The sequence below is a fragment of the Strix aluco genome, chromosome 5 (genome assembly GCF_031877795.1).
Source record: "Strix aluco isolate bStrAlu1 chromosome 5, bStrAlu1.hap1, whole genome shotgun sequence".
Lineage (NCBI taxonomy): Eukaryota > Metazoa > Chordata > Aves > Strigiformes > Strigidae > Strix > Strix aluco.
In genome coordinates this window covers 53,558,734-53,580,223 of record NC_133935.1, presented here as the reverse complement: position 1 = coordinate 53,580,223, position 21,490 = coordinate 53,558,734, and the positions used below count along the sequence as shown (strand labels likewise).

At 37.0% G+C, this 21,490-nt stretch overlaps 1 protein-coding gene across 2 annotated transcripts; it reads right to left on the bottom strand.

Moving 5' to 3' along the window:
* Positions 1-1,542: 1,542 nt before the first annotated feature.
* RPAP3 (RNA polymerase II associated protein 3) lies at positions 1,543-21,456 on the bottom strand. Of its 2 annotated transcripts, none has more exons than XM_074827370.1 (17): positions 21,243-21,456; positions 18,693-18,851; positions 17,961-18,101; positions 17,359-17,481; positions 15,106-15,233; positions 14,370-14,491; positions 13,940-14,010; positions 12,885-13,013; positions 11,527-11,654; positions 9,775-9,896; positions 9,303-9,373; positions 9,038-9,154; positions 6,765-6,976; positions 5,369-5,564; positions 4,627-4,724; positions 3,098-3,198; positions 1,543-2,008 (listed from the first exon to the last, which is right to left on the bottom strand). In XM_074827370.1, exons 1-17 carry the CDS (start codon positions 21,417-21,419, stop codon positions 1,914-1,916), a joined length of 2,190 nt encoding a protein of 729 aa, XP_074683471.1. In that variant the 5' UTR covers positions 21,420-21,456; the 3' UTR covers positions 1,543-1,913. The 2 variants fall into 2 exon arrangements, with proteins under 2 accessions (XP_074683471.1, XP_074683472.1); XM_074827371.1 differs by lacking the exon at positions 21,243-21,456 and adding an exon at positions 21,012-21,111.
* Positions 21,457-21,490: the final 34 nt, after the last annotated feature.

The following is a 21,490-nucleotide window of genomic DNA, read 5'->3' as shown; positions in this document are numbered from 1 at the left end:
CACCTACAAATCCTGAACAGAAATGTCTGTAAAGCAGGAGTGGGACCAGAAACCAAATATAGCAGCTTATTGTCATTAAAAGCATAGGAGACTGGATGAAGTGGAGTTGTAGGTGATTTCTGGCCTAGGTTTCAAATCTTTCTGCTATCATTTTGCTTTTAACTGTCAAGGATCCATATTACAATCATCTGTTTTCATCCAACAGTCTTCAAGAAGCAGATTCTGAGAAGGTACCAAATGCTCTGTAGTATAACCTAGTGAGGCATACACCTCAGCTCTACACTGAACAACTCATAACGGTCCATAAGAAGGTACACTGTATCTACAAAGGCGTATAAAATTACTTTGATAACTACTCTCCCCTCACTTCTATTAGTTACAGCAGTATCCCCCATACGTTATCAGAAGTACTTTACAACAAGGGGAAGAAATGGCCAGTTATCAAGTAACTTGGGACACACCTAGTAATAAGTTCCTATGGTAGGTAAGCTGCAAGCAGAGTTATATGGCGGCTCTTCCATTTCACCAGTAACACCGGCTATTCCCCTAGTGCTGAGTTCCAGGGCTAACTAGAAGCTACCTTAGGGATCTAGCGCTCCATTCACGTCAGTTGCTACCCAGCCCAAGGATGCAGCTCTTACATTTTTTTTTAATAACTGGATTATATCTGAACTAGGACATTACACACCTGCAAATGATTTAAAATTAGTTTTCTAATACTGACTACATCACAGATAAAATTCATACTTTTTCCTATTAATCCATCTTGGAAGTTTGAAGTCTTTTTGAATGCTACAGCAGTTTAATCACTCCTCTGAATGATTAAACTTGCACAACTACCAAAACAAAATCATTAATGTCAGAAGGCTTCCATAGTCAAGAGAAACATCACTAAAGCACAAGGGCTGAATCAGGACGAAAGCAAGCTGGCAGAACATTAGTATCAGGAGGATGCAAGCAACAGCAGTCAAGCCTAGAGATAGAGGCAAATTTTTAGATGCCACTACTTGGGCTACTACAGTTAAACCTTACAGTATACTTGAAAAGTGCTGTTATTTCCTTCTTGTGGTCACATGAACAGTACAAATAGTTTATTATGCCTAATGCCATTTCTCATCACATCTAAGAATTTCAGGTGATTTCCTGCCTTTGTCTTCTGCATACTGGAAAGGTATTCTGCTTAGCTTCCTGAGGCTTCTCAAGGGCTTTATCTCTTTAGGAAAAATTGACCCAAAAGATAAGTTTCATTAGAATATTTTAAAAGTACTCTCCGAAGACAACAAAAAGTGTTTTTTCCTACACTTCTAGTTTAATTCAACAGTATTTGGCTTCCTTCTGTTCTGCAATTACAGTTGAGGTTCACAGAAATACCTCAGCTGTCAATACTAAAACTCAGCTTTTGGGTAAACTCAAGTAAAAGAGCTCTGGAATACTTTTGGTCATCACACCTCAGGTTTGCTTTGCACATTACATTTTCTGATATGGTGTATCCTTAGAGAAGAATGAGTTAGGCACCTTAGTTAAAAAAAAGTTCCTTAAAAATTTAGTATCTTCAATATTCAGTTTATTTTCTAAAATAAGAGACATGCACATCTTACCAAAGACATGTTTATAAATACTTTTTTTTTTTCCTTTTTAATAAAGATCTCTATCTACAGTCCCGACCCTGAATACCAAACTGCCCAATTGTTTTCTTAAGCAAACAGATTCCATTGAAGATAATGTAGATCTGTATAGTTTCAGGTGCTGGAAAGCAAACGTACCTGCAGACCTAGATAATTATCTCTTCAGGCACTTGCCATTTGGCTAAACCAAGTTTAAGAGTTTCATTACTTATACAAAAGCAACAAATCCCAGTCTTCTTCACTGATTTCCACATGAAAGAAGTGCAGAAGCAGAAGTTTACACATCAGTCATTTCACTAAAATGCCATATTTCTTCTCCAATTCTTCAACAGAAGTATCTTTCAATCCCATGTGTTTCACATGATTGAACAATACCTGTGCAACTGTAAGAGAAAATCCCAGCAAAAACTGTTAGTTTTGTTATTCACACCCTTAAATTAGTCTAGTTCTTTCCTCAGTGAGACTAATTTTATATAGCTGAAATACGAGTACGTTTTTAGAACTACTGAGAGGATGAAAAAAGTAGCAAAGGGAACCTTTTGCTTTGTTTTGATGCCCACGAGCTGCCTAACATTTCCTTAAACAGGTATATAATCCTGACAACATAAAGAGATAGCTTTCATTTTGTTTACTATCTTGGCACTATACCATTAAATGCAGAATATAAGTTAATGCCAGATGGCAGATAAAGCTTACAGCAGGTTAAAGGCGTGAATGCAATTCATAATGAAGTGCAAGGAAATTCCTCTTAAGACAAACAAGTAATTTTAAGGAGATTAATAACCATTATATTTTGAAAATTGTGATATGTGAGCGACACTCAGCTGTAGATAGTAAATTTGACATTATTTGGTCCCAGAGGAATGTTTTGCTTCTAAGTGTTTCCCTGCTCCATAGTCTGTCTAGTGTGCTAAATAAAGAAAATATTTGAGACAAACCCCACTTTTATAAACCATGAATTCAAGCCAGTGTCAACCTGAATTGCAAACTAATTTAAGTGATGCCTCAAGAACAGGACAGATGACGAGGCTGAGTGGTTTAGAGACATCTGCATTCTTTTTGCCAACAGTAAAGTCAGGATTGCCAAAAAATGGTCATAAATTGTGAAAACTGTGTAATCTAGATACCTTGCATCTCAGATACAAGATTTCATACAACTTCATAAATTGGTAACATTACCAGCTACAAACCAAAATGCTAGAGAAGCTTACTTTATCAGACTAAAATGCAGTGGTATTACTGATAAAAACAAGAGGATTTAGCTGTAGTTTTCAAGCCTTAATAAGGAATCAAAAGATTAAGAAAAATTACATGACATTCATATTAACTTCTAAAACAATCAAAAGAGCTAGACAACTAAACTGATTATTACATGGAATAAACAACAAGAATAGCAGTAAATTTTACATCTTTCTTGCTAGATTCTACAGTATCACAAATGAAGTTTAAAAGGACACTACTGAATTACTTACTTTTTTTCTCTGAGCCTGACATAAACATTACTGCCATATCAAATCTTTTTAATTCAGATAGCCTCTGGAGGATTTCAAGGATGAGCGACGGCTCTTCTTTCCTGAAGAAGATTATTAGAAATATAAAAATAACTACTGTTGATTAGAAAGATTCAGTAGCTGCAAGCAATATTAAAGACTTCAGGAACAAGAAATTAAAGGACCAATGGAATTCCCTTGTCTGTCTCTCTCACATTCGCTGCCTTTCTCATCTTCCCTGTTCATTGTTCCACCCACAAAGCAAGAAGTCAACATCCAGAAATCTTTATGCAAGTATCATTCTGATACAGAGCAAGAGTGAAGAAATATAAAAACCTAGACTGATGCAAACTGACAGCTGTTCATGTACAGAAAGGCTCTTATATGATTTAATGCTTATACCTTGCCATAACATCACCATCTTTATACCTGTTAGGGTGTGTGAGGGGAAGTAGCACCTGTGGCCATAGGAAGCTCAGCAAAAAGCACCACATTACAGTTGTCATAATTTTTAAGTATACAGAACATTCATAGATTGTGTTCATTTTACATTTTTTTTTGTCAACAGTAAATAGGCACTGTCTTTGTTACAAATACTAAAAAGCAGTATTTTTTTTCATAACTTGTCCTGTCTACCTCCAGAAGAAATGTCTTTCACCTTATTGGAAACAATTTCAACTTTCTAGCCCTTATATGTCCTATCACCAAATGTAGGACCATATCTTTTAAGATGTCATGTTTTACCCACATGATGGATATTTACCTTTAAAGAAATCAAGGGAAAGGCTAATATTGATTTTTTGTTTGCTTTTCTCCATAAAACAACACCTTAAAAACATTCTGAGTGTGTGCTCTCAGAGTAATTCAGAGAAGCCACACACTGCCTCTGACAGACAAAATGAAGTTTAAGAGTCAAACGGTAGCATAAATTTCAAAAATAATTGTCAGGTCCTGTCTTACAGAACTTCTAGCTCCAATACATATTTACTATAGGCTACTGTAAAATGCTAGCAGATAATTAAAAATAGAAGTTGAAACGCATCACAGTAAGTGTTGCACAAAAATTAAACCCTCTATTTCTCAACTTTACAAAGTTAATATAGAAAGCTAATATTGTGCAATTATATATAACAACATACATATATAACAACAAACATACATACATAACAACAAACAACATACATATATAACAACAAACAACCTAATATGAACAAAAATTATTTCATATAGTCTTATATTCAGTTTCCGATGCTATTTAGCAGAACTGAATTCAACAACGTACAGTAAATCCTGAATCTTTGCCTCTTTTTTAAATCTGATTTTTCAAGATATGTTTGATTTCTTAAGAAGGAGAAACTGAATCATTCCAATTATTGCATCATGCTTATGTAATGCTGCACGCGGGAAATAATTTTGTAAGCCCAAGGGTGGGGCTAGGGAGGAAAAAAAAAAAGGCAAAAAACCCCAGAATAGCAATAAGCAATGTACAACAAAGGAGGAATTAAACTTACTCAATATAGAAATCATGTAGAATTTTCAGTATCTGGTTAAACAAGTCTGGATCTAAGGATTTCTGGAACAGTTTTGAATAAAGCGAAGGCTCTATTTGCTTTGGAAAAATTAAAAAAGTGTTATTTTTAGGCAAAAAATACAGATGAGTCCTGACAACTAGAAATGAGTTTTTAGGATGTCTTGAATAACACTGAAGTGCATGAAAGCAAAACCAGAAAAACAATCACTTGCACTATTTGATGTTGAACACTAATTTGGGTTTTTTGGTTTGTTTGTGATGATGACTGCTAACTTCTTTTAAGAGAATTCTAAGCAAATTTTTAAAAAATATATATAAGCAGAAGTACACATTAAGTAGATTGATATGTTTCAAGCATTTGTTCAGTTTAAAAAGATGAGAATATTGCTATGTCTCTAATTACCCTAAAGCATTCATTTGAAAAATTAGAATTTAACATGGTTACCAATGTATTTAAGTCTTTACAGAGCCAGGGCCTATGTCTGAAAGAAGAGACAGATTATGCAGAGATTGTACTCAAAGCAAGGTAAGTGAAAAATCAGGCACAAGAGGAGAAATACTCAAATATGGATCAAACTACTCAGTATTATGTGAAGACAATTAAAGAAAGGGACTATTGTACACTGTTAAGACACTCTAAAGATAGCCACCCTTTCCCAAGTTTCTCTGATGTCAGCTGAAGAAACTGTCCAAGGACTTCCAATCAATACTACATTTCATACCTTCAGGTATAAGTACATATTTTCTGGGCAGTCTTTCAACTTCCTGAAGTCAGACTCAAGCTGGAAAGAGTTTGCCGGAATGACAGGGACTGGAGAAGCAGACCTAAATGACCTTTTGATTTCTTTTTCCCTCTGTTTGTTCACAGGGAAAGATGGATGCAACACTGACGAAATTCCTTTCACACTAGCAGGAAGCCTGCGGAGAGATTATGAAACACATAATGAAGAAAACCTTTAGGGAAATCCTACACTGAGACCTAGCTGGAGATCTTTCAATTCATTAAAATAGTATAAAAAATTTTTAAAAAATAATGTATTTTAGTTTAAGCGGGTATCTGAAAAACCCTTCAAATTAGGGAAGCTTTATACTTGATTCATCTTTTCTAAAAAGCCCACACCTGCAAATACTTACAAATATACTCAGCCTTTCTCTACTTTGTTTCTGGAAATAACTGTATTTTATGGTACAGATTTCTACCACACACAGCTGCAAAAAAAGATAATTACATTTTCTGCAATTTCACAATGCCAAACACTAACAATGTCAAATGAACAAACCGTTTTCAATACTGATTACAGTGGAGCTATTTTTTGTCCTACAATTTGTCATTTAAGTCCATTTATTTTTCAGAAGTTATAAAATGGCTAAGAAATATACTTTTTTCTTCAACACTTCACGGTAAATCCATCTGAGCTGGAAAAGGTAGGTAAGGGTGTGTGAGGGTGTGTGTGTGTTTCTCATAAAAATTCTTCAATCAGAATTCCATAAAAAGTATTTAGTATTAACAGAATGAGATGATGCCAATGCATTCAGAGCTCTCCTAAGCAGACAAGTACAGTTCCAACACTTAACAGGAATAAAGTTAGGATAGTGGCTTCTATACTTCAGCCTAGTTTCAGCCAGCCAGACTTGAGTTTGTCTAGCTAACACAGCAGAACTTGGGAACTCTGAGCAAACCTAAACTTATCGGCTGCCTGCTCAGCAGAGGAAAGAGTGGTGACACTCTCATCTGCTTCTTTTCTCTCACAACTGGTGTGGCAAAGGATGTTTAAAGTCTGCTCAGCATCTACTCTAAAACATTACAAATAAAAATCACAGCTAGGAAAGATGAAGTGCACAAGCAAGAGTATGGCATACAGGAAAATATTAATTTATTTATATTTGAAATATAAGGACAAGACTAGTTTTTCATCTGACACTAAATAGACCACACTTAGCCACTATATGATCAAAGAGGCACACATGTAAGAACTGCAGTATCTTTCAGTATTTTCTTTTTAATTCAGATTCTCCTAAGTATATTTGATACCTCATCCAATGTAGAAATCTGAAAATGAAGATTACATTTCAACTGCATTTACCTTTTAAGAAGAGGAGCAGAATTTTTATACTTACTGTAATGGTGATGTATCACTGATTTCTTCTATTTTCAAATGCTTTGCTTTTGGAATGTCTGTTGTAGTCAACTGATCATCCTGATCTAGATTGTCTGTTGTTTCAACACTCACTGAATTCCTCCAGTTACTTATTAAAGCAGTAGTGCTGGGCAAATCACTATTTGGTGTGTCATCATCAATTTCCTCAATGGGTATTCTTCGCAGAGGCTTCTAAACAGAACACATAACTCATATCATGTGTGTAGCCTCAACATCAGTGTATATACAGGCCTCAAATAAACAGCTGTGTTTAATTTTAAATCTCATGAAAACTGGTTTCATCTGTAGTGATGCACATGGAAGATACTTTCAATAAGATAAATGGCAAAAAAGGAAACTTCATGACATTCTACAGGAAGCCTTCTATGATCATTTTATTGCTTTACCTCATAAACCAGTGTATCCTTACTTTAGAGGATCTCAGAATCTGCATTCTGTTTTCCCAGTAATAAAAAAAAAAAAAAGCTTCTTTTTTCCACCTACTAAGGTTGAATGGGCAAGCACTACCATATATTTTGACCAATGACCTGGTCAAGCTTTGTAATTTAGCTAAACAAGCATCCATCCAGCAACACAGACCTTGACCCTCAACTTAAAATTTTGATGATAAATATCTGTAACTCAGCCCTGCTGGTTGACCAAGTTACATACATCATAAGGCAATTAATTTCACCACTAGAGGACACGCTAACTAAAATGCTTCAGCTTGTTTAATCCCTAAATGATTACTATTATTTTTGGCCATTACCTAGCACTCACAGGTCTTGCAAGGAAACACTGGGGGAGTGGGGGGAAGAAAAAAAATTCATCACCTTTTACTTTGGAATTTCATGTCCTGAACATGAACATAGTGTATACTGCTCCAGAAATACAGATGCAAATATACACAATTGAACATACTGAACAATTCAGACTTCTAGAAATAGCAGATTTCTGTCCAACTCTAACAAAATCCCATCATCTCTTTGCAGCAGTTTGCAAACTGCCTTAAATCATGCCAAAAAACCCTTGTCTTGTTGGTGTATTGACAGACAATACACGGTTTGCCGTGTCAATATACCATCTCATCATTGATCTAAGATTGTGAGGCTGCCTGGTGGATATGAAACAAAATTACAGTGTTCTCTTCCAATCCTTGGGCAGTACTAAAAGCACAGATGCTTCACCTATACTTGTTCTGCCTTAACAGAATAACAAGGAAAAAACAGCCTAGTGTCTCCCCCCCTTAATTTAGCAGCCAAACTGAAAACTTAATATAATTGTCTATAGTATTTCAGCTACTTCACATCAAGATTATTTACCTTTCTAGAAATATTGTATCTGGTTATAAAGAGCATATAATACTCTGTCTCCACCCTCCCATCATCCCCCCTCTTCCCCCCCCCCAGCCAAGATCAAAATAATCACGCATTTTCTACAAAACCTATCCAGCTGAATTATATATTTAATGGAGGTAAACATTTTGAAATCATGAAGAGCAGAACACTACAGTACTCCAAGTGTGAGCATGCTTTGTATTTACACAACTCACTGCTGAATGTATAAAGATTCTGTGTACTAAAAGGGGAAGGCTAATACATAAAGCTGGTATTAATCTGTATCATCATATTTTGTCATATGTAACTCATTAAATCTATAACCACTGATAATTCATAGTCCAAAAATACCGTTTCTTGAAAACCAATACCCAGCTATTCTAGTTTATGTCTATGAAAATGCAGGGTCAAGGCTCTTGTTGTAGCCCTAGGTGACACCAGCATACGACACTGGTAGGCAACGTGTCTTGTTACCACTACAACTGCTACAGAAACTGTAAACAGCAGATGAAAAGAAAGGGAGTTTACCCAGAGCTTTCTCAGCTTTCTCAAGTCTGCAATCAAACACAGACTTACCCGCCTCCCCCTTACTCTCAACTGCAATGTTAGCTAGGGACCCAGGAGAGGGTTGCCTCCCCATTTCATATTATAGATGCAGGCATACACCATGTTTCCCAAGCGTGGTACTGTAGGCTGAACGCTTACACCACTGCTACTGTTACACACACATGGAAGCAATTACATTATTGAAAGTTATGTTCTTGAAAAATATCAAAAGAGTAAATCTGTAGATTTTGGGCTTTCAACAGGCAAGATGTATTTATCAGGAGTCAGCCTACATAAATAAGGAAGTGGATTTTAACTCTAAGCTCTACTCTTCCCGTCATTATAGAAAACAACTCACAAAACAACTTACTGTTGATTTCAGGTATAATGGATTATCAATCAGTTTCACTATATTTTTTATTTCTGTTTCTTTTATCAATACTGCAGGATATTCTTGACGAGTCCACTGTTCTTTCTCAGCTAATTCCTGAAAAAAAAAAAATGGTAATTTGTCCAAAAGATCAAAAGTTTGAGGAATAATTATAAGATGTATTAAAAATTACATAATAAAGAATGAAAACATTTTATTACTAGAAGCTTACAATAAAATTTACAAAAAGCACAAGTATACATACATTCCTTATTTTAGTGAGTTCATTTACTGCTTGTTTATTTCCAGGTTCCAGCTTCAGAACAGCTTCAAAGTCTGAGTGAAAAACAACATATGAAAACTGTAGACATCAAGTTACAAATACTCCTGAAAAATTTTAAGATCTTCTATTTTCCTTTCACAGCTCTAAACTAATTAAAGGCAGGCAAGTCACCCTAATGTTTATATAATGACCTAGTTTTTAAGCACATTTTTTCAAACTATTTCTTACTACTTCTCATAAGCAACAGTAGTTGTAATATCACATAAAACTGTCTTCTGATCCAACACAAAAGGTTTTATATGTATTCAACGAAACACAACAAAACCCCACCATTCTTAACTTTTGCACTGATAATCTCAATTAGTCAGCAGTTGATTTAATTGCTATTAGAAGATAAAAAAATCAGGATGTATTTATTACTTAGTATCATACTTAGGCTAATTCAAAGTCATACCTTCCATAGCTTCTTTTAGCTTTCCAAGAGCAACTCTGGCAGCTCCTCTTCTGGCAAAGGCTTTAGAATAGGAGGCATCTAAGAGCAGAGCTTGTGTACAGTCATTTTCTGCCTCTTCATATCTCAGCAAAAGATTAGTACAAAATTAATAATCAGTTTCAAGAGGCAGTTTCAACTGAAGAGACAGAGCTACCCAAAGCAATTAATATATGAAGATAGATCTTTAATTACTTATATACATATATATACACACCACTGAGCTAAAATGTAAAATAAAAGTAAACATATAAAATATGATTTCTCAGCACCTTGAAATTTCAGTCAACTCTTTTGGTATCTCATGACACACTGCTGTCTTTTTATCATCACAAAGAAATTCACTTGCTCTGTGAAAATAAATACTTAAAGCCTGTCAGAGCAGAGTCCACTTTAAACATTAAATAGCCTTAAAAAGTCAGCATCATAGCTTTGCACTTCCGAAAACCAGAAATACCATTACAAACATACAATAAAAGTACAAGTAAGGAGAAGCAAGCATATAGGAGAATAAATTCCATCTGAATTTCTATGACTTGTCCTTAACTATTTCAGAATGAGAAGTCAGTATATCCTTGCATTAAAGTAATTTGCTTCACTGTAAGATCAAATTTCCTCATGCCAGTTATGTTAGGTCACGATTCCACTATGTGCATATTAAAGTATTTTCATTCATTCCTCTTCCCCTCTTTCAATGTATCATTAAATTTAGGGAAACTTTTTTTTTTCCCCAGTTATTATCAGTTCTAGAGGTTTATAATACCAGTAAGATCCTGTTGCATTTTATGTTTGGATCATCTTTGAAATGTAAAACCCCACGTTACACTGATTTATTGTACAAAATCAATTTTCTTGCTTGGTCATTCAATTAAAATACCACTTCCTCCGACTCTCTGAGAACACTATTTGCATTATGATGTCTTCTATGGCTTCAGTACTAAATTACAAATGCTGGGTCAGAAATACTACCTGTGCAACCTATTTTATAATCTCATAATTTGAGATCAATGTATTGTCTCTACAGATACCCAGCCACGTCATGTTAGGAGAGATGACCAACATAATGCTCAGCTGTCTAATTCTCATGCTACCAGTTTAAAAGGTTTAAACTACCATACCATCAGGGAGTCAAAAAAATTCAGAGTTCAAAAATGGTCATATGGAATTTCTCTCATTTGCTAGAAAGCATGCATTTCGTACTGGATTATTTGAACAAAGCTTAATTAAAAATACACATACACGTCTCCATTTGTGGACTTAAAGAAAAATATTTTAAAAGATGACAATTTCCAGAAAAAGTTCCTACCCATTCCCTGTGAAGTGAGAAGTTATAATCCACTTCTTTTTACAGTGCAACATTTAATAGCTGACTGGTTTTTATAGTCAAAAAAGACATAAGGCTTTGGGCAGGTCTTTTGAGAAAAGTGAATATCTAGAATTTTTACACACATAAAAATGAAAATCAAACTTTAGAAACTATAATTTCATGCTGATGCTATTTTATTCTCTCAGAACTTATTTCATATGAAATGCATTGTAAGATCACACATATTGAGCTGTTCTTTTTCTCTTACTGTTTTCAATATGATTTATTCTAGACTGAATTCTAAAGAGGATTAGGAGTGGCAGTAACTTAACCTGACTGAAAGTCTACTGGATCGTTCTTCTATCTAGTTCACAACAAAGAAACAGTCTAGCACATGCAATCCTACTTACTTTTCGATCTTTAGATAGGCCATGGCTCTGTTAGCTGGCAGAAGTGCATTGGTGCCATCTGCTGCTATACCACGGGTATAACATTCTATTGCAGTCTCATACTTCCCTTCTTTGAAATAACCATTACCCTGTAATATTTAGGTTAGAAAAGAATAGCGTTGAGAAAGATCTTGTGCAATAAGTTTATCTTATCATTTTGAGTTAGACAGGATCACAATGCCAAGAAGATGGATCACAAAGGACTCCCACATCAGGGCAGATATTTATGGCATATTTCTTCATATCTAAGCTTGGAGGCAGACACAAAAAAAAATCTTACATTTTTTCCAGTATGAAAAAATTTTTGCTACTTTTAAGTCTATAACTTGTCATTTATCTTTACTCTTGATGTGCAGGATAAGCCACCCTGTACCTCCTGTTATTTTCTCATTAATGCTCCATACAACAAAATTACATTAATTATTTTTGTTTCCAAGAGACTAAAACTACCTTTTGCTTCTCAATACTAATATAAAGCCATGTATTATCTTCACTGCCACTACTCTACTCACTGGCAGAAAAGCGAAGGCCAGAGTTCAGACTTGACAGGATCCATGTTGCCAGGAGCAGGCCCACAGTGAGTCAACTCTGCTACCGACAAAGCATTGCACTAGACTGAGATTTCTTTTCTGTGGTCTCTTCAAACTTTTGTTCCTTTTACCTACTTAATCTCTGCTTTCATTCTTTTCCTACTAATTACCTCTTACAACCAGTATAGGAAATCTGAATATTGATTAAATCCAGAAGTTAAATAGGTAGGTAAGAGAACAGAAAGAAATTATATTTTAGTCGATAATGTTATTTCCTTATTGCAACAGTGGGGAGAGGGAGAAATCAATAAGCCAACTGCGAGCCGAGACCATGTATCCAGAAATACATTTTTATTGTCATTGTTGCCTGCACTCCCTGAAGTCCATTTCATACCTACTTTTCACCACATAATCAGAGGTTTGAAATACAAGAAATAGCCCACAACTCCACCTGAACAAGCAGGGATCAAGATGTATACAGTACTGGAGAAATAGGATCTCTAAAGTTCAAGTTCTACTTATCTTACTACGTATTTGAAATCTATCATATACAATTTGGGCTGTAAAAGCTACCTTGTATAATTATTCCTCCAGAAAAGTCCAGACAGAACTTCACTCTCCCCCTCCCCTCCCTACAGAGCCCAAAATGGGTAACAATTAAGGATATATCAATGATACTGTATTTATGAAGTTCAACACAATATCAAGTTTAATTTAAACATTTGCATAGCTAAGAGCACAACACTTTTCTTTGCTATCTCTCCTGTTCCACCGGAATCTGTGACTTACCAGATCTTTCTCTGTAATAGCCTTCTGCTTTTGCTGCTGGTATTCAATGCGCTGCTTCTCTTCATCTGTTAATTCTGGCCTGACCACATCTTCAAACTCTTTTTGTTCAGAACTTCTTGATGACAGAGCCTGCAAAGATGTATTTTTTTCCACAATAAGTAATTCCTCCATTTACGCATTTTCAGAACATAAATTACGATAAATTCTAAAACTTTTAAGATGCAAAAATCTGTCAAGCATTTTAACAGAAGTGCCCATGTTCTAAGCTGAATGTAAACTGAAGAGATCATTCTAAACTGTTCTTGACAATGTATTTCTATGAGGATCTGTGAGTCAGAATCTTACTTGGTAAATAAAAAGTATGTAATTTCTGAAGCAATGTAAATGAAACAATGTAAAATAACCCATGGAACCTGTCTGTATATATTCCAATTTAGAGATCATTAATATCTTCAATTACTGGAGTCTTTGGTTCTTCATTCTGAAAATAAATTTTTCAAGCACTTTCAAAAGTACAGTTGAAGAGGTATAAGCATATTCACACAGTAATGACAGGTGAGCTTATATTTACTAACATTCCCTCCCTGTCATGAAAGGGTTCATACTTGCAGTAGAGTATTATGTTCTGCTAGGCTTAAACCCACTTTGTGGTTTAGCAGACCACAGCAATCAGTGGGACTACAAGCAGTCTAACAGGTCAGCTTTACACATAGATTTTCTTATATGTAGAGCTATCTTGCACCAAAATATTAAGCACGACTGAAAAAAAACATTAACACGGGAGGTAGAAAAAACATATGAAGGAAGATTAAAAAAAAAAAATTAATGTTAGTTCACACATCCAGTCTTAGTCTGCTAATCTACCATTACACTGGTGTTTGCATACGTGTTGGCTAATCCAGAAGAAACTCAATTACAGATTTTGACCACAGTGAACTACAAATACCAGTAAAAGCACATGAGACTTTGTTGAATTCAATTCTTGTTATAAGTTGATACAGATATAAACTGAACAGGGCGTATTAATTTATGTTAGGGCCTATTAGTCTTCTTACCTGATCAATTTTCTTCAGCTCATTTTTTGCTTCAAAGTTGTTTGCATCCAGCTCTAAAACTTTTTCATAATCTATTAGAAGATCAGAAAACAATGTTTCAGGTAGGAATTACAGACTAGCAACCAGAGTATAAAATAAGAGCGTTCTTTTGAGATAACCCTTTTTTGTAGTTACCTGAAAGGCTAGAGATACTACAAAGAACACATTATTCTAAAACATTTAAAGCTGAATTATTCTAGAACTTCTAATCATCATTAAGACTGGCTGCTTGAATTTTACCTTGACAGAAGAATATGGCATTCTATTTCTTTGTTTACAGGAAAAGAAAATTAAATTCCTACACCAAATAAGCAAATCACACCAACTTTAATCAAGCAGATAAATGAACAGTTTGTATGTATTTTAAGGAAAAAATTTTAAAAAGACCCACCTTCTTTAGCACCTTGAAGATTTTTCAAAGCAAAGCGAGCAGCCCCTCTTCTGGCATAAGCCTTTATGTAATTTTTATCTAAAGCAAGTGCTAAATTGCAGTCAGATTCTGCAACAGAAAACCTATCAAAAATATGAATGAGTTAGTCTGGAAACATCTAGGTAACAAAACCCAAAAAATCATCAAGTTAGCTTACTCTGAAGCTTAACCGGCTCTCTCTAAAGGGGAAATTTTACATGCTTCAGAAGGGGCACAGAACAAGTATTTAAATATCTCTCAATTCAGAATACATAAAAACAGGAAAGGAAAACAGAGGTCAACAATCTCTACTGCAATAGAAAGAATAACCAACGAGATCTCCTATACCCTTTCTTTCCCCCAAACAATTAAAGCTTTAGAAATAGAGCTCACTGAATCTGAAAGGCAAAGTAGAGACTGAACTTTTCTTTTTTTTTTTTTTTTTTTTTTTTTTTTTTTTAAAAGTCTTACACTGTAACACAGAAGACCGTGAACTTCCAACATGAAAGCAGAGGAAAAAAAGATGAGAGAGACTACCAGATTCCTTATCTTAGCAATTCCTATTTTACTTTGAAACTGCAAAGCAGGTTACAACAGCAGTCTTACACAGGTTGTATTACAGCATGGTAAATAATATAATCAAGACTTAAAACCAGACAAAAAATCTGAAGGTAGCATTCAAAAGAAAAGATTAAGGATTTAACAATACAAGCCTTACTTTTTCATTCTATAAAAAGCTGATGCTCTGTTTGTGGGCAATACTGGATTGTACGGATCAGAATGCATCCCTCTAGTGTAGCATTTTATAGCTTCATCAAAGTTCCCTTGTTTAAAGTAGTTATTACCCTGTGAATAGAAGAAAGTCTTATTAGCAAATTACTGTACATTGATAGACACATTATTAATTTTTGGGGAAAAAATTCAAAGCTTGTATTTTAGAATGCTCAAACATTTTTAACATCTCTAAAGTACTGCTTTACTGCAAAACATTTATTCTATTATTTATTTTTTTATTCTAAGTATCTTATATTAAATATTTCTCATGATTTATGCAATAAGAGAGTTTTATTATATACTCATTTTCAATATCTGTAGGTCATTTCCAGGAACAAGCACATACACAGCTGCGTAAATTGCCATAGAGAATTACCGAATTATTTTGGGGGGTTTTTTAGCAACTAGATTGGGCATCTTTGCTTTCCAAGGTAAATATACTCATTTCTGCCTTCTTTGGGACAAAACTTTTATCTTGTGTGCCCTTACCTGCTTCACTGCAGCCAAGATAATAATGGTCAAAGACATTTCAATTCCTCAGTGTAGACTGCAGATTATACCTCAGGGAATTTCTACTGCAGCAGGGAAAGGCAGCAGATGTCACCCATGCAGACAAAAAAACCCTAAGAAACTCTACTACAGAAAAGTATGGACTGACAGATGGTGTTAGGTGATTGCTTGTAAACAAAGAAATTCCTCAGAACTACAGAAGCTGTCACACAACCAGCTTTGCCTATCTCACATGACAACGAAGGATGAGATAGGTCTTGCTGTATTCTACTTGCAAAATAAGGTAAAACTGAACTTGCAAGGCAGGGAAGACATACAAGTTCGCCCATCATTCCCAGATGTAGTGGCCTTGCAAAGGAACTAATCTTAAATTATGAGTGATTTAGTCTGGGGCATTCAGACCTTGCGTTGAGGTAAACACCAGTTTGATCCCCATGGCAATTCTATACAGCAATCCAACTTCTCAAACCAAAAAACCACTAATACGTTAATCATCATAAATGCACATTAAGCAGAGTCTGACAAGGTTTGCTGCAACTGGTGATGGGAAGAAAGAGAAACGCAGTGAGAATTTTGCATGTTGGAATAATGGGTAGGAAAACAAACACAGAACATTCCTAACAGGCAATTCTTCCACCAGAAGTGTAGTTTCAGTCCACAACCTTTTAAAAGAAACTACAGAAGTTCCTATATCTAACTTGCTACTTTGCAAATCACGGAATCATTTATGTGCAAAAGACCTTTAAGATCAAGTCCAACTGTTAACCTAACACTGCCAAGTCCACCACTAAACCATGTCCCTAAGCACCACATCTCACATCTACACATCTTCTAAATACCTCCCAGGGATGGTGACTCCACCACTTCCCTAGGCAGCCTGTTCCAATGCTTGACAACCCTTTTGGTGAAGAAATTTTTCCTAATATCCAATCTAAACCTCCCTGGCACAACTTGAGGCCATTTCCTCTCATCCTATTGCGTATTACTTGGGAGAAGAGACTGACACCCACCTCACTACAACCTCCTCAATAAGGTCTCCCCTGAGCCTCCTTTTCTCCAGGCTAAATAACCCCAGTTCCCTCAGCTGTTCCTCACAAGACTTGTGCTCTAGACCCTTCACCAGCTTTGTTGCCCTTCTTTGGACACACTCTAGCACCTCAATGTCTTTCTTGAAGTGAGGGGCCCAAAACTGAACACAGTACTCAAATTTGGTGCAGCCTCGCCAGTGCCAAGTACAGAGGTAAGATCACTTCCCTAGTCCTGCTGGCCACGCTATTTCTAATACAAGCCAGGATGCTGCTGGCCTTTCTGGCCACCCTGGGCACACTGCTAGCTCATATTCAGCCGGCTGTCAACCAACAACCCCAGGTCCTTTTCCACTGGGCTGCTTTCAGTCACTCTTCCTCAAGCCTGTAGCATTGCATGGGGCTGTTGTGTCTCAAGTGCAGGACCCGGCACTTGGCCTTGTTGAACCTCACAAAACTGGCCTCAGCCCACTGCTCCAGCCTGTCCAGATCCCTCTGTAAGAATCCTCCTACCCTCAAGCAGATCAACACTCCTGCCCAACTTGGTGTCGTCTGCAAACTTACTGAGGGTGCACTCCATTTGCTCATCCAGATCACTGATAAAGATATTAAACAGAACTGGCTCCAATACTGAGTATAACAAACAGTTACAACGCTATAACCTTTTCCTTCTCCGCAAGAGCTTTTTCTGCATCTATACGGATTCCATCTTCCTCAGAGTCTGATTCTGGAGATACAGAATCATGAGTACTATCTTCTTTATCAAGTTCTTCAAGTATTTTATCCTGAAATCAGATAAAAAAGATTATCTTCATTATAATTTAACAATACAAAATAAATCAAGCAAAACTTTAGCAGAACTAGCAGTGCATTCTGAAAAATCTCTGCTTAAGTCCTCTTTTCCGAGGAGTATTCCACACTTCAAAAGTAAAAGATCTATTCTCTAATAGTGCCAGCTGTGTTTAGTCTTATATTCTATTAAGTTATGACTTTAACAGATCTATCATTAAACCATTTTTTCCCCCCTTAAAGTCAAATTCAATCTGCTGAATGAGAGCAGAGTCAATAGAAAACTAGTATTTCTCAATATGCCAAATTTTAAACACTACCTTTTTGGAAGAAAGCTACTTTCTATGTTCATACAGTACTCAGCACAGCAAGATACTGACCTGTGGACTGAACTCTCAGCACTGTAAGAAAATCTTATTTAAGACAGAATCAACCGGGGACAAGACTCAGTTAACAAGCAAATATTCTGACTCACCACATCAAGTTTTCCCCATGCTTCATAATCGTAAGACTTGATCTTGTTTTTCTTGTTTTCCTCAGTGGTTATCTTTGAAGGGACTTTACTTTTGCTTTTCTTCTTTTTCTTAAAAGTCTTGTTTCGAATTGGTGGCAAATTCTAAATTGAAATAAGTAATATATTATAAAACAGATGTGTGAAAGTCACTTGTATTGAAGAATCTATAGCACCTATATTTAGATATGGTATCTGTATCACTGGCTAGTTTTATTTTAGAAATCCATCCAGCAAGCTGTTCTCAGGAACTCTACAAAACCACTACGGACAGCAAGTATAAATCTTTCAATAATAACAACTTTATGTCATACATGTAATAATTGCTAAGTTTTAGAAGACAACTCGCTGCAGAGTATCACTGAAGTATCCCACCAATACATTAAAAGTCACTAATAAATAAGTGATACTGATGTTGCAAACAGAAATATTCTCCTAGCTTTACCTGGAAGTGATTAAAAATTTACTGGCCCATCACCTCCAGAGGCCTCTGCCCCACAGCTGTTGCTGGAACAGTTTACAGAGGAATCTTTGGTCTGCTTCAGATGAGGAACGAGTCAGCTGGGTTATCTCGTACCTTCTATCCAGATATTTTAAGTCAACACGTGCACTTTTGCTGAAGCTAAAAGTAATTACTATAAACTATTGCATTATGGATCGCTGAATTAATATTGACACTGGACTTGTGATTTTTACCTCTTCTGGGACACCACTCTGTTTCCTTAGTTCAGAATCCACTTCTTTAATATCTTTTTCCCAGCTCTCCAATTCTCTCATAAAATCCTGCAGCTCTTCAGCATTTTGCTTCATTTGCAGCTGTAGTTCCAGAGCTTTATTTGGTGCGCTCATTGTAATCTGCCAAATTTCAAGGAAAAACTTTCTAAAGAGAACTTGAAAGTATGTACTGAAGGAAGCTAGCTACTTCAAAATGAAGAAGTCTAACTTACATGCAAGACAGGCTGCCTAGTAGCATAGTAGGAATGTTAAATAGTAAGAGGCTAAGAAACACAATTTAAATGTCTTTGAAAAAATTACAAGAAGTCATGTTATTTAGATAAAACAAAGTATACCAGAACAAACAGTAAGTCACCCTTTCCTAACTAAGTGAAAGGTAAAGGGCCCAACAAGCCAATGAAAACCATGAAAGTGGTAACAAGGTGATCATAGTCTAAAGCAACTTCTGCAGTGTTTCCCAGACAACAGAATGAAGAAAAATTTAACACATTAACATTTAAGTTTTAACTAAACAAAACCAATTAAGATATACATGCTGCCTTGTATCTGAACAGAAACAATACATCTAACAAACCAACTCCCAGAAGCACTTTTGGCTCCTACAAGTAAGTATGCTTAAATATGTACAATTTTTAAGACAGGAACGAGTAAACCCATGAGGTGTTTTATTACGAAGTCTACTGAATTACAAGTCCAGAATATTCTTTGAATGTGCTCTTTGTACACACCTGTAGCCCTCCCAAGTCCCTAAAATACTGTTTAATAATTATTAATAAAGAATAATAAAAAAGAATTAATAATTATTAATACTGAATAGCCTTCATAAATTTTGCTCTCAATTTTAGTGTCTTAAGTGAAAGGCATTTTATTATCACAGAAATATCAAGTCAGAAGTAAAAAGTAACCTTAAAAAAATTCTTGGCTACAGTTCAGAAAAAAACCCCACATTTGTGCACAAAATGTTTAAAGAATGAAGCAAACATATTTTGAACAATAATGATTAAGTAATTTATGATGAACCAAATACAAACTTAGATAAAGAAAGCTATGAATGCTCAAGAACTATAACCTCCTGACTGAAAGAGCTTCATGATCAGTTACAACCCTCACATAAGGATAAATAAGCTATTTAGAGATACTACACACAAAATTTTTTAAGAGAGAAAAAGGACTAGATTTTTTTATTTATTTTTAACATCCATTAAGACAATGACCTAAAAGCATAGAAACATAAAGATTTATGGGACAAACAAAGCTAATGACTTCTGCAATACAACGTGCTGTCCATAATTATGGACAAGAATCTCATAAAGATGGAAAAACACACTGCATGATTACTAGTGAAGTAATGCTACCAAAGCAGAAGGGTTTTCTCATCCTCAGGAGTAAGCAGCTGTGTAAGATACCCTGATGGACCAGTTGTGCTTCTCCCGAGTTACCTCCTGTACGCAAGTGGTAACATGCTTAACCTTAGCAACATATTTTTCTAAAAGTCTTCTAAATAGTTGGTCAATTTGAAACAAAGTAAAAAAAAGCTTTAAGTAAAGCCAAACAATCATATTTTTCATCATACTTCCAATTTAGGTGTTTATTACATTTTTTTTCCACTTACAACTGTTGTCCCATACCAAACCGTCTCTGCAATATTCAGTCAGTTGATTTTATGAAACCTGGGCATGGGCACACCAAATATTCCATACAGCCCAGTACACCCTGGCCAATGGCACCTAGAACAATTCTTCAAAAGATACAATAAACTACACTGCAATCTCTTCAACTTTTCTTTTTTGCTATCAGTAAGTAAATAATACTCTTATACAAGTGAAAATCTAATACTAAATCTAGCTGTTTGCTTTCTGCCTTTTTAAAGCGTCTTGCACAAGCATATAATGTATGCCTGCTCCTGTTAGCCACCAGCCTAACACTGCTGGCCACACACAGCTTCGCAACGACCTTAATCCACGCGTTGACAGCAGACTCCTTTGCAGTACTGCATTCAAACCCTTTAAGGCAGTTTTATTTGAGCCTCAACACCAGGGCCTTCCTTTGCCCTGCCCAACACCCGAGGGCTGCCTTGCCCCAGCGACTCCCCAGGGGAGCAGCCGCATTGCCCAGGGGCCTGGCCGAGTGCCAGCAAAGCAGGCGAGCACCCAGCAGCACCGCGGGCCCGCCCGGCAGCGAGCGCCGCGCCGGCCCCGAGGCCGCGGCTCACGCCGGAGAGACCCCCCACCGAGGCAAAGCCGGCCCGTTTAAGTTTCAACGCCCGTGTCCCCGCCGCACCGGAGTTACAAACGAGGCCCTGACTCCTTTAGGATGGGCAGCCACTCGCCTCCCCACCCTGCGCGGCCAGGCCGCCTGGAGGCCACGGGGAAGCGGCGGCGGCAGGTCGGGTCGGGTCGGGCCGGACCGGGCCGGGCCGGGCCGGGCCGGGCCGGGCCCCGCACATCCCACCCGTCCCGTCCCGTCCCGTCCCGTCCCGTCCCGTCCCGTCCCGTCCCGCCGCAGCCCCACCTGCACCGGGTCCCGCCTCTTTCTGCCGCTGCCGGACGCCCTCCCCGCGCGGCCGAGCCTTCTCCCAGAATGCAGCGCGGCCCCACAGCCCCGCAGTGGGACGGGCCCCACGGCCCGGCAGCACCGCGGCGGCGGCAGGGGCCGGGGCTGAGGGAGCGGCGGGAACAGACAGCGCATGCGCCCGCACCCCGCCGCGCTTCGCCTCACGGTCCGCGGCCTTCCGCGCTGACTGGCCACGCCCTCTCCGC

What these genes read in the sequence shown, in the direction of transcription:
- RPAP3 (XM_074827370.1), bottom strand. Translation starts at nt 21,419, where the DNA reads ATGCGCTGTCTGTTCCCGCCGCTCCCTCAGCCCCGGCCCCTGCCGCCG. An exon ending in GCCTATCTAAAGATCGAAAA is followed by an intron (nt 9,897 to 11,526) that starts GTAAGTAGGATT and finishes TCTTTTGCTGAG; the next exon opens with ATATGAAGAGGCAGAAAATG. An exon ending in AACTCACTAAAATAAGGAAT is followed by an intron (nt 9,155 to 9,302) that starts GTATGTATACTT and finishes TTTTTTTTTCAG; the next exon opens with GAATTAGCTGAGAAAGAACA.